The sequence below is a fragment of the Pieris brassicae genome, chromosome 10 (genome assembly GCF_905147105.1).
Source record: "Pieris brassicae chromosome 10, ilPieBrab1.1, whole genome shotgun sequence".
NCBI classification, from domain to species: Eukaryota; Metazoa; Arthropoda; class Insecta; order Lepidoptera; family Pieridae; genus Pieris; species Pieris brassicae.
The window spans coordinates 11,034,828-11,048,817 of NC_059674.1; the positions used below are offsets into that span (position 1 = coordinate 11,034,828).

General features: G+C 34.4%; 2 protein-coding genes across 6 annotated transcripts in view; both read left to right on the forward strand.

Moving 5' to 3' along the window:
- The first annotated feature begins 299 nt into the window (after positions 1 to 299).
- Positions 300 to 1,267, forward strand: LOC123715385 (putative mediator of RNA polymerase II transcription subunit 12). The gene is made up of 2 exons (XM_045670372.1): positions 300 to 451; positions 616 to 1,267. Exons 1-2 carry the CDS (start codon positions 437 to 439, stop codon positions 1,048 to 1,050), a joined length of 450 nt encoding a protein of 149 aa, XP_045526328.1. The 5' UTR covers positions 300 to 436; the 3' UTR covers positions 1,051 to 1,267.
- A 2,607-nt stretch (positions 1,268 to 3,874) lies between these two features.
- Positions 3,875 to 13,990, forward strand: part of LOC123715236 (potassium voltage-gated channel protein Shab) — a 43,436-nt gene continuing 33,320 nt past the window's right edge. For all 5 annotated transcript variants that reach the window (XM_045670168.1, XM_045670166.1, XM_045670169.1 and 2 more), the window contains exon 1: positions 3,875 to 4,146. The gene's annotated coding sequence lies outside the window, so the exon portion shown is untranslated. The remainder of the gene's footprint in view (positions 4,147 to 13,990) is intronic.

The window sequence follows — 13,990 nt, forward strand, 5'->3', positions numbered from 1 at the left end:
ATGTTTTAAATTATGCTACTTAAATGTTGTAGTAGTTTAAAATAAAAGTAGGACTTTTGTGGAACAAGGTTGGCTTTATTAACAAAAAATTAAAGTTATAAATAAAAAATACTTCGTCTATCGGCGAATAAAAATACTAAATAAGATCCTAGAATTTAACCCTTCTTTGCATGGTGGGGGAAATTTCAATCATAATATTTAGTCAACAAAAAAAAGGTACTCAAAACCCTTGTACTGTAAATGTGTTGTTGCTGGAAACATTTGAAGCGACTATTGCGTACAACAAAACGCAGTTGTCAAAAAATAGCAAACATCACTGTCAATTACCAGGCCTAGAACTTGTCATTCCGCTGTTTGTTGTGACAGGAAAAAAGGAGCGAGATTTTAGTTTGTTTTATGGAAATAAACGGATATATAAAATACAGTAAAAGTGATAATGAGTGGAAATAAGGTTTGTTTTCATGTTTTTGTTGTTTTATGTACAATTTATATCAAAACACTGTGAATAAATTTCTCAAAACTATATGATGGAAATTTACATCTCTATGCAGTAATTTCACTTGTAATGTATGGCAAACATTTTTTTGTAAATGTTTATTTTATGTTGTTTTTTAGGGAAACTTGAATGAAAGAGATATTGAAGATTATCTTAGTAAGTTACAAGGCGGTTGGCTCTCAGAAGATGACCTCGATGACCAAGATTCCGATGATGAAAACCGCGATTCTGTTGAAGTTATAAGAGTGTTGCAGGAGGAGAACGACGATGATGATGATGGGGATGATGTGGATGAAACTGCTGACATTGATCCTCCTCTTGTAGAAGCAGAAGATCAAGAACCCTCTCACCCATCAACTTCATCTAATCTGCAGTCTTCATCCAGTTTTTCATTTGACAAAAGAAGCTTGATTTGGAAAAAAAGGAATCTGGTGTATGACACAGATAAAATTACTTTCTTGGGGAGTTCTATTATTTCTAATTGGCCTTTGTGCTATGCAACAGAGGACCCACCAAATACGCTAAAAGAGGTCATCCTAGTACCAGTTCACTAGAAGAGGAATTACTATCAAAAAAAAGAAAAGGTTCTCCAGCACCACCACCTCCAAAAGATATAAGAAAAGATGGTGCTGAACATTGGCCAACAGTAGGTGGGTCACTCCGGTGCAAATTTCCCAAATGTAAAGGCTATTCCGCAATTTCGTGTAGTAAATGTGGCGTCAATTTGTGCTTGAATAAAAATAATAATTGTTTTTTAAATTATCATAAACAATAAAGAAGATTGAGTAAACAATATTTTTTTATTTATTTAGTACTGAGCCAAATATGTGACAATGCATGATGATGTAAATTTCCATCATATTTTTATTTACATTAGGTTTTTTTTAAATATTTTTCCTTTAATCTAGAGCATTAATTACATCACCCTGATTTATTTTCAAAAAATAGCAAAAATCATGCAAAGAAGGGTTAAGGTATAGAATACTATACAATAATATGCCCGTGGATGTTTTTAAATTTGTTTTGCTTAAATCTAAGGCCACACTATAAATAATTAAGGTGAACAACCTCAATATATGGCGATATGGCAAAAGTAGCTAAGCGCCCATTTGTAAATGATAGTGTTTTGTTGCTTTAGTTGATTGAAAATGGGCTAATTGGTTCTTTTTGCAGTCCAACACCACAATTCGAATGCGTCAATCTTTTTTCGGTCCGCTGTACGAATTGACCAAAGTTCTGACGAGCCTGCTCTTGGTATAATTCGACACGATTCAGTTTTGCCATATTCTGGTCATTTTGCTCATTACTGACACCAGGATGGCTACAGAGCCATCTATGTTCGGCCACGGATTTCTCCGTCTCATTCTCCCTGGTTAATTATGATTGATTTTAAATATGCAAATTCATCTACAAATTCAAAGTTTGCCAGAACGTGTGAGGAGTCCAGCCCAATCCACTAACATCAGTTTTGTCTTTACACTAGTAACATACAGACCGACCGTTTTTGGGATCGTTATGTGGGAGTTGACATGCTGTGACATAAATCTCCCCTAATTTTCTTACACGTTAGTGTAGTAATTCTCAGATTAAAGGTCACAGCACACATATCGACTCGGAAAGGGATCGTCACCGTATCGCCTTTCGCCTCGCCGTCAACCAGGCGTCAACCTAAAGTATGCACGTAGCCAAAGCGTATCAGCAGCTCGTGTACGTTAACTCGGCTACGGCTAGGCAACACGGCACTTACGGCACGCCGATCCCTGGCGGACTTGGTTGGCTATCATCAGAACTTTTTGAATACGAACGTTAAATGTAGCGCACTAACCGTGCGGTTTACTTATATATATATATATATATATTTATATTATACTTGGGATGGCTATCATAGCCATAGGGACGACGAATCATAAGCGCGGCAACTGCAAGTTGATCACTCACCACATCGCGGTTCGGAGCCTGTTTCCTGTTACAATTCCGATTAGAGTGCGTTGATTAGGGAGTTTCATACAAACAATGCTGAACGGTTATATTGTATATTAGATATCTGTGATTTTTCTTAAACAATGCCTGTGCATTCTTCTTTATTGTTCCAAGTCCCAAACAAAGGTATTCATTATATCATATTACATTAGATTACACTTACCTACAATCCCAGGCTGTAATGACGTCATACCCTGAATTGCACTAACAATGTAATTCTCGACCTTAGATACTGAGGCCTTCGGGCCGGCCAGTCGGTGGTGATACTAATTGAAGCTCCTCCCTTTAGGATTAACTTTCTTCCCCTACATACACGCCACATCCTGGTATTGGATTTTGTGAGTTAAATTATTTCCCTAAAAATATAATATTGAGGATTTTTGTTATCAATGATAATCCGGTTAAAACTTCTTTCTTTTAGGTCCTATAGTTAACGTAATTCTATGTAAGCCTGGGCATAACCTGCGACTACTTAAGATGCGACTATTGGCGAACTTACAAAACTATATCATTATGGCTTAGCCTGCAGGACCTTCGAACGGGAAAAGGGCCAATTAGCGAGAAATTGGCCCGCTTTTTTTCCCCAGCCTTCTGGTATCTTGATGGTATCGGTCAGCCCTCCATTCTATTAGTGCACAGGGACGATGACTCGCTGGTCAACACCGCGAAGGAGAAGGCCGATCTACTGGGCTGTCTCTTTGCGTTCTTTGGATGACCAAAGGGCAGGCACCAAGTAAAACTATTGAATTTAATTTGGTAATGAAGACCGAGCTGTCCTAATGTCTAATTAGACTTATATACTACCAGCGCTTACCCATAAAACTTGAAAATTATATGCCCTAATCTTCAATAGAATTCTAGATTTAGTCGAATCCGCAATAAACTTAGAGCAGAATATTTGAATTTATCGCGAGCAAACATACATATAGACGCGATAAAGACAGGATGCGATTAGGCCATTTTTCCGACTTACTATGCAAATCTGATCACTACGAAAAATTATTTCTTTTTCGTCCTATGGATGTGGCTACAAATTATATATAATTAATAGGGATACAAATAATTTTCTCTCTATATTGGTAAGATAAATTTAAAAATCGTTTCGGTAGATCCAGAGATTATCCCTACAATCTCACAAGCTTTACCTATTTATAATATCGATAAATATTTTTTTTGACTTTAAGTTAAAGACCTATAAGATACCCATTGTATATATGTTATCTAATTGTACATATTTGCTAATTTCCTGTTTGGGTGCATTGTTTAATGTCACTTGATAGGAGCTTTCGTCTGTAAGGATTGTTTCGTGCGCTGCGCAGAGAAAGCTCTGGGCGGGCGGCGGGGCGGGTGGCAAGCGGTGGGCGGCAGCGGGCGCAAATAGCGACAGCAGGGCAGTCGGCAACCTTACCGCTACCCAGCGCCCGTGCGCTCCCGGCCTTTTCCATCGGACCCCGTGACCCTTTAAACAATTTTAATAAACAAAAGAATTGCAATCTGACTCCCTGACGTTCAACCATCCTTAAAACGTAACAATTCATTTATAAATATAGTGCTAGTGTATAGTGCCATTACCAAGAATACCTGGACGTTCTGGTCATCTGTTCTTCAAGGTACACGTGGTAGAATCGATAGGATCCTTGGTGTACCCATCTCACCAAGGTCACGGCGAGGTAAACAATTTTCATTCACATTTAAAATATAAAATTTGTGACCAGAAATGCAGGAAAAAGCGAATTATTTACTTATCAAAATTAAACGCAGGACTAGGTATGAAGTTTTGCATCGATTTGTGTAAGTGCATGACACTTAGTGACCTATTTTCGTAAGAGCTCGAAAATACAAGGTTTGGCAATACGTGTGGTATGCTCAAGCAATTAAAATTTTACAAACTTTTTTTAGATGGTAACAATGTAAAAAATAATGGAAATCTATCTTGATGCAAATTTTTGATTATGAAATGCAGCCAAATGCGGTAGGCGTTTAAAGCTCGAAGTTAATAAATAAGAAAGTGGGTATGTTAATATGATTTAAGCTGCCAAGGAATCTTGCAACGTATACCACTTTAAAAATCCTACGTAGGCATCTTCTAAAAATTGCAATAGGATTAGAAAACCATACTACTGTTTTTATGATATAGGATTATTAAAATACCAAGCCGCTTCATCCAGTTATGGTACAAGTAACATCTTGATACGTCTAACTGAATTACATGCTCGTGTCAGAAGCCAGGGCGGTTAATAAAATACCGTTGGTTTCGTGTCATACCACCAATATTTGAAACAATTTATTCAAAAGGTTATGCATATTGGGTCTCATGTGAAGAGAGCTTTCTTTGTCTTTGTCGTGAAGCGTCTCTATGATACTTAAGAAGTTTAAGAACTTAAGTGTTAGTGAAGTTTGAAAACATACTTGTATAGTCTTGGTAATTCTTTGGTTTGCGATTAAAAAAATGATTTATTTTAAAAGATGACTTATTTAAGTAAATAGTTACATATTATGTGACATTGCTAAATACACTGCGTTTATCTTTCTGTTACTTAGCTTATAGTGAATCGCTAAATAACACGGCAATGATTTCTTCTATTCCATAACTGTGGCTAGTTTTTTTAGGTTGATAACTAAACTTATCAATTATGCCAATAACATAAATACCGGCTTATATTTTCACTACGTTGAATTAATGGCAATAATTATTTTTGTATATATTTATTTAAATATTTATATTAATATGTAGTTATGTTTTCCATTATTATTTCCAATTAGTTTAGAGGTCTAAAATTTAATTTATATTAGGATATGAAGTTAAAACATAGTTTATGGCGATCATTGACTTCTATTGAACGACCTCCTGAATAGGTACTAAAAGCCAAGAATAATATACATACAACGAAGAATAGAATAGAGGAAAGTAGGTCTATGGGCGACCTCTAGGTATCCTATATTGATCCATAAAGCAGAGTTCACTTTATGTCGAACGTATCGATTTAATTTTCAATTCAATCTATTCACAACAATTTAAATGATAATTAATGACAAAATAGTCTATTAAAAAATAAATTTTAAACTTTTCTGGTCATAGCGGTTTTATGCGGGCTATTAAAGAGATAGCTCTATAATCGCAGAGAGAGTTTTATCTATGCTCCATGTCACTCGAAAAGGTGTTTTATATACTAATTAATGTAAAAAGTATTGATTAATGTTACGTTATGAAGTTGGTAACTCGGAAACTTTACATATATAACGGAAAATATAGGTTACAAATACTGTCCATAAAAATATTACCTTAAAGAAAGCTAATAGTAAACAGCGTTGTAGAAGCCGCGAGGGTAGGTTAAAAAAAGGGGTTTCAACCCTCGATATTATTGCGTGGTTTCGTGACGATCAAACAAAAGATTTGACACATTTTAGGTTTAATAATTTATTACTCAATATGAAACCTAAATTAGTTGAAAATCTTTAAAACTAGCGCATAAACATACCAATGAACTCATTTTAATTAATTTTTGATTAATTGTCTTTGTATTTGTACATTAAATTATTCTTTATGAATTGCTTCTCTGATACGTCAATAAATAATTAAACATCATCAAACTACGTCGAGTTCCAGTGCAGTATATGCAGATAGCACTATAAAGATCCACAATTTATGGATATCAAGAGGTCATCATATGTTATTAAATCAAGTCATAGATTTTCTATTAGAATAAGCGACTGTTAGTTGCAAAGCAACTTTATATAGAAAGTCTACAATTCGTATCAAATACTGTACGTATTAAGGCGTACTTAGGGCGCTATTAAAGAGATTAGTTTTATTAATCAGCAAAAAACGTTAATGTTATCAGTTAACAATTATATACGAGGATTACGTTTGTCGTCTAAAGGTAGGCGATATCGATCGCGTGGCCCGCGGCTAGAACAAAAGAGCCTTCCCAGCCAGGGCTCGATTTAACTGGCAACAGGCAGGTTACAGGTTGTCATTTTTTCAAATAGCGAAAGTCTGTATTGTCTATAAAACAGATTTAACACGAATTTCGAAATAAAAATTTAAATATATCTGAACCATTAGTAATTTAACTATTCTTATCCAATTCCATTACATATGGCAAATTATAATGTTCTAGACATAAATGACATACGAAATCAGCACGTTCTAGTTGTATATTATGTTTTTTAAAGATATACGTTATGATTATGAAAAAAGGCCAGGAACATAGGTCTTTCCCCGTAATATTGATTACATGTTTTCTTCAAATTGCAGCTTTTTAAATATTCTAGCTTCAATTTTGTAAAGTAACTTATATAAACACTAATAATATGAAATCGAGTATAAGTTATATTTAATTGCCATTTAACATTTTTTAAAATAAGTTTTAGTTAAAATTACTCCTGTTCATAAATATTTTGTTAAAATACCGGAACTTGGTTCCTTTGTTTTCTGGCCAGTGAAGTACTTGACGTATCTTATGGTTTACTTCAATACCGGTATGTAAAATAATTGACCTACAAAATACAAAAATATTTGCTGCATGCTCAGCTTTTCGTCACTACAATTATTGAGCTATTGGACGGCCACAAAAAACTAGATTTATATGTATGTGACAATATATAGTAGTAGTAGTAGATAATAGTAGATAACAATACTTGAGAAATTATATTTTAAACTACACACTATCATTTAGATCTTCAGGGGATTTTTTGATTACGGTCCAGATAGTAGAGGAAAATTCATTTATCGGCGGGCTATCCTTCAGCTGTGCTTTAGATGAACCATATTTTAATTTTAATTAAATTTGAAATGAATTGCCATGAAATCTATCATCTATATAACTTAATATTATTACTATATATTTCTTGTTATTAATAATGTCCATACTTGATTGCCAAGTTATCTGAAATATATTTAAGACTTCTTTTTAATTATGAAAATACTTTGACCAGCATCAAAGTATATAAACGTTTCAATAGCGCCCTCACCTAACAAAACACGCTAATAATGTTTATATTATACGTTGATGTCTATTTTTCTAAAACTTTATTAGCTAACAATGAAAAACGGTGTCATAAAATGTTTTATGGACAGGTTAATTTGCGAACGTAATATTTGACTAGTTTTGAATTTAGAAGATCTATTTTAAAATAGTTTGCATTCTTTTTTTAACCTAGAATATATAATACTATTATAATCTATGGTCCGATACGTTTAGATTTTGATGTTTATCTGTGTTAAGACAGATTAACTAGTAAATAAATAAAACTTAAGAATAGGATGTAAAATTCCAAGTTATATTTAATTTGACATCAACATTTTTCATTAATAATAATAGAATATAATAACCTTGAAAAATAAGCACATCTTGATGGGCATATTTACATTAAATAATTCTGGGAATTCAGCATCTTGACCGGATATCATTTTTTCAAAAAGTTTCCTGCTGTCGCCTTATGTAATAACACGAATATTACAAAACTGCAAATTTTAAACTTCCCCTTCGTCTTCTGGACTTCTGTGCCCTTCATGACTCTGTTTCTGCGACTTCAAACAAATGACGCAGGAGAAAAATATTTTTTTAATGGTATAAAAAAACATAATAAATATATGACATTATCAAAAATAATGTTTAATATTAATATAATTGTGTGTATATGCCGCAAAAGTTTCTTTAATTAAGAATATTCTATAGTAATGAGGTGACAATTGTTAAAATCACCAAACAATTTACATGGTTTAATTACAGCTGTAAATAGCTTCATCAAACGCACGAATACGAGCACCGAATGGCCCAATCTCGTTAGAATTCCACATGACTTGCCAACTCCATATTGTTTACTTCACGCATTATATCAAGGTTAAATATTTTTTATCATTCCGCGCGGAAGCGCCATCATATTTGAATTACGAAAATAACCTTTCTCTACTTTACATCTGTTGTATAATTATTACAACTGTTATATGTGAACGATGACTGTACATTGAAGTCGTTAAACGGCCGCTTTTTATACTCAATTCCAATCCAATTTTTACTACTAGGTTGATATTTTAATCCATCTCTACTTTGCAATAATCGATAGATGTATTGATAGTCAATCTGCTTTTGTAATACATCGTTGGTAGGACCGATCGGTATTTTTGTATGAAAATGGCAGAGTGACGCTTTCTATAAATATCTTTGAATTCGACAGATCGAATTTTGACATTTATCAAGCTAAATTTGCGATCCCACTTTGACCGACTCACGATTGTTGCGGTGCTGTTATGTTGTATAATATATAATAGCACGTGTTAAAACCATTGAAATAGATAATCTTATGAACATTTTGATCAACTCAGCCTCTTAACTGCTTCCGTAGTTTGTTTAGTAACTCACATGGCGTATAAACCTAAGGTCCTATTAATTCCCGGTGGAAAAGTAAATTAATCAACAAAATGGACGTAGAAATGTCTACCAATGATATTTATTAATTGCACTTCAAACTTTGATATTCTACAAAACCCGTAAGCTGATGTAACGTGGGTAAGACTGAAAATGTTTAGAACTGGCCTGTTAGAAACATGGCTAATGAAAACTTTTTTTGAATTTAAATTTTAGAACTCTTGGTAACCTTATGTAGTATATTGCATTCGTTTTTCATTTGTTTTTGTTAATTGGCGGTAAATCTAAAACTCTTGTTACACGTGAAAATTCACCTAACGCGAGAAAATTTTCGGTCAATGATTTATTATGACTTTCGTTGTGGGCCGTTGTGGGTGGGTCGTTTACTTAACAAAAAAGCTATAATAGGGTGCGATTAGCATTTCTTTATGAAGCCCCATCTCGTGCCACTATTTACAACTTGTTTAATGAGTTTAAGCGTGGACGTAGCAATCTCAATGATGATCCGCGTGAGGGACGTCCTTTAACAGCTACTACTGTAGATAACATCAATGCTGTGCGACGCATGATAGAGGAAGATAAGAGAGTGACGTATCAGCAGATACTTACCCGCCTAGGCATTAAAATAAGTCAAGTTCAAAAAATATTACACTAACATTTAGGCGTCAGGAAGCTTTGTACCAGATGGATTCCCCATACTTTAACCGACGACCAGAAACACCTTCACATGGACTGGTGTCGCCAAATGTCAGTTAAGTTCAACGGCGGTGTCTCAAATGCTATATTTGACATCGTCACAGGTGATGAATGCTATATATTGCGATGAACCCCAAACCAAAAGACAATCAGCTTAGTAGGTGTTTCCTTTCGAGGATCGGCCAACTAAGGTAAAAAAAGAAAGAAGTCAAGAAAAAAGATCGGTCGAAGAGGTCATTTGGCGACAGTTGTACTAGAAGACGGAAGGAAAGTTACTGCATACTGGTATGTCAATCGCTGTTTGCCTGTTGTCTTGGAAATCATTCGATCAGGATCAGGAACCTCCTTCACCACAACAATGCTTCAGCGCACTCCGCAAATCGGACTGTTGAATATTTGACTATGGCGAGTGTCGAGATAATGAGTCATCCGCCACACAGTCCTGACCTGGCGCCCTACGACTTTCATTTATTCCCTAAAACTAAAGATAAAATTCGAGGTATTCGCTTTACGAGCCCTGAAGATGCGGTGAAAGCGTACAAAAATGCCATAGAAGAGACCCCTGAGGAAGAATGGGCCCACTGCTTTTCTCAGTGGTTCCATTGAATGCGACGAAGGAACGGAGATTACTTCGAAAAATAATAAAAGTATTGGCAATTTTCTACATTAAGTCGTTTTTCATTTTCTAAACATTTTCAGTGTTACTTAGACAACCGTACCGTATACAATATTTGCTTTCGAAAACCAGAGCTACTTACGTAAAAAGAGCTTAATAGCTCTAAGATTGCTATTACTGATTGGAGTGCCAAAACAAACAAGATTGTCAAAAATATAAACAAATGCTTGCTTATTACCACTGTGACAGATCTTATATAAAAGTTCTAAAAAGTTTTAGCAAAGTTAAGAGTTTTAAGCCGGTCTAGTCGTTCACTAATCGTATTTTTATTATACTGAGCATCTCTTCTGTTTCAATTCAAACATTTCATAACATTTCAGAGATTTGTTACGAATATTACGATCGTGATGTCAGTAACGTAAACTGTGCTTATAATAACGTTGAATTATTGCTTTGTGTGTTAGCTTCTAATACTGATACGCGTGGTGTTTTATAAGAATTATATCTACGTAAAGATGACAAAAGTGCGCTTCAGAATTGATGGAGTATTACATCAGATCACATTGACACAAATTTCGCTATTGTGTGTTCCTGTTATTTCATGAAGTATGGTTTTAGGTAAAGTTCTACTGTCTTCGACTCTGTGACGAATGCAAACGCTTCATATGCCCATGTCTTAAAATGATGAAGTATTATGGATCTCTCTAAGAGCTTGCCCACTGTATCATCGTATGGCTCCCTTAATTATGATAGACGATTTAAAAAAATGATCTTATTATCCTTATTCGTTTTCATAATTATAACTCGTATTTTGGTTATAAAAGGCTATTTTATTTACTACTTTGAAGCACCATTCGTCGTTATGGCGTTAAAGTTGTTATCATTCCTTATCTCCTAATGACGTAATACCACGAACACAAGTATTTAATGACTCTTCGAAACCACTTCATGTAACGTTAACTAGACATTATATCTGCTTATTTACTTATGACACTATTAAGCTGATACACGATAACTGGACGTAACGATAAGTTATATAACCACTGGCGAATACAGGCTATAAAATGTATATTTTACTAATTATTTTATATAGACTAGTAGGGTTTGAGAAATTTAAACAACAAATGTTTCTTTATTTAAATGTAAATGGTTTAAGCACGATGTCTATGTCTGTAGCAATATGTCAACTTATCAAACTTGTTTAATATTTGGAAATGTCAGCCAATTTTAAAATTGAAACAAGCGAGCCAATTTGGGAGCGATTCAATGTTCGATTTAGTACACTTAATCCCAACTTCAGCTTTGATCCAATGCCGTAACGCCAATACATCTCAGGGACATCGAAACTTGCTTTTTATCTAAGTCAGCCGTGACCCACTTGCTAAGGCCTTACTGTTTCAACTTACGTTTTTCCTCTCAACGTACCGGCTCGTCCCTCGCTAACGAGGGACTTTTATTTATTTTATTCAGGGCATAACGACTCTCCTTTTCTATTTATAAAACTTTGGATTACAGTGTATGATGTTTTTAATTAGTGCATTCGAAACTGAGCTTAATTTAAATTTCATGGAAAATATTCACAAAATTGAAAGTTCCATAGATATTAATTTGTTTTGTTAGAAACAAATATTTCAAGTATTTCTCTAATTATTAAAAATGTAGTATATAATATGGGTTTATATTTTTAATACTCGAAATATGTAATCACATATTTGTGTACGTAATAGTCAGACCTCCAACGAAACAATTACAATCCTATATTTATGTCAAGAAACGAGCGACCATTATTTAAACAAAAAGCTAATTAACAAAAAATTCCACGACACACTCCCTAAACAATCGAATTTCCGTAACGACAATGAAAATGGCTATTATGAGCTTCAGAAAACTTAAGCGTAAAATTTGAGTAGCGTCGGAAGTGAGGTGCTTGGCTGAGTGCCAGCGGCGCTGTCACACTGATGTTAAACGGAATCTTTTTGCTGCAGTTTGCACTTCGATTCGAATTTTATACCAAAAAGTTCCATTAAGATTTTAGATGTGAAATGACCTCGTCCAATAAATGTAATGCGTTACTTGAAATGAATAAACCGGAGGTAACCGCCAGCAAAATATAGACAAATGAAAGAATTTGGTGGAGGACTTCACTCCGTCGGAGGTCGTGTACTAATGTTAAATATAACATAAACTTAATTTAATCCTTAATGTACTCGTTCATAGGCTTCTTTATAATCCCGAGCGTTAAGACTGCAAGATGACAGGAGATTTTAATTATTAAAATAAAATTATTATACGGCTTACACACTTAAAGCTTGGCTTAAAGTTCATGCTTATAAAAGTCGTCTTTACGTATGTTTTCGAATTGGAAGACCTTATAAGAATCCTGTACAGAATCGAGGCTCATTTATAAATTAGTATGCTGGTATGATTAAAATGTAAGAAACATATTATAGTTATAATAAATAACAAGTAATTACATTGTATAACGATATAAGACGTGCTATTTGGATGAGTATACTTAGTCTGGCCATAAATACTGTTACAATTGAAAATTAACAAAATATTACATTTTATTTTATATCATTGTTCATTGGATTTTCTCATTTTGGCGCCAATACATTGTACAATATTTTGCGATATTAAATGGAGTGTGGCGATAAAGAGAACCGAATGGCTGTGATTGCATTATACAAAGTAGATATGGAGCCAAATGCACTTTTTAAAACTCTCCACACGCTTGGTATTAGTAAAATGTTTGTGTACCGGGCTATTAATAGGTACAACGAGACCTCTATTTGTGACAGAAAAAAGATCTGACCTTCCACGTAGTATTCGTATGAAAAAGGTGGTCAAAGCTGTAAGGGAAGAATTCAAAGAAATCCTTTCCGAAAGCAAAAGATTTTTTTTCGGAAGATAACACCTAGAACCATGTCGCGTATTTTAAAAGGTGACTTAGGACTTGTAGCCTACAGAAGACGTAATAGACATATTTTCATAACTGATATTAAAAAAAAGAATAAAACCGAATCAACTACTGAAGCGGTACGCAAAGGGCGGTCACAGAATTTTTTTGTTTACGGATGAGAATTGTTTTATGATTGAGCATTTTAACAAACAACATGACTGTATTTATGCTCAAACCTCTAAGGAAGCTTTGCAATTAGTCGACAGAGCACTATCCGTCTTCAGTGATGGTTTGTTGGGGTACCTACTGACTATGCAGGAGTGACTGAGCTATAACTAACTATAGCTTTATTGAGAAGATAGTGAAGCCCCTTAACAACACCATATTCAATAACCAAGAATAATCCATCCAGCAAGACTCGGCACCGGGCCATAAGCTCAGTCTACGCAGTCTTGGTTGGAAACGAACGTTTCGGACTTCATCACAGCTGAAGACTGGCCGTCGTATCGTCGTCGATCTTAATCCGATGGATTATGATTTATGGTCAGTTTTAGAGATTACGGATTGTTCTAAGCGCCATGATAATTTTGAGTCCCTATCACAATCCGTATGATTGGCAGTGAAGAATTTTCCTATGGAAAGAGTGCGTGCTTCTATTGATATCTAGCCTCAACGTTTAAAGGACTGTACTGCAACCAATGGAGACCACTTCGTATAAGCTTTTTGTATTTTAAATTTTTTATATTTATTTATTTAACAGTAATTTTATGTTAATTTTGTGTTAGCAATTTATTGTCAACCATCACTTTAGAACTTCTCTGTGTGATATTATTATGTATCTAATAATTCAATCAGGAAATGCCTGAGGGCAACATTGTTTCGCGGGAAATGCTTTTTATTTATGGGTTTTAGAGGATAAATATTATACA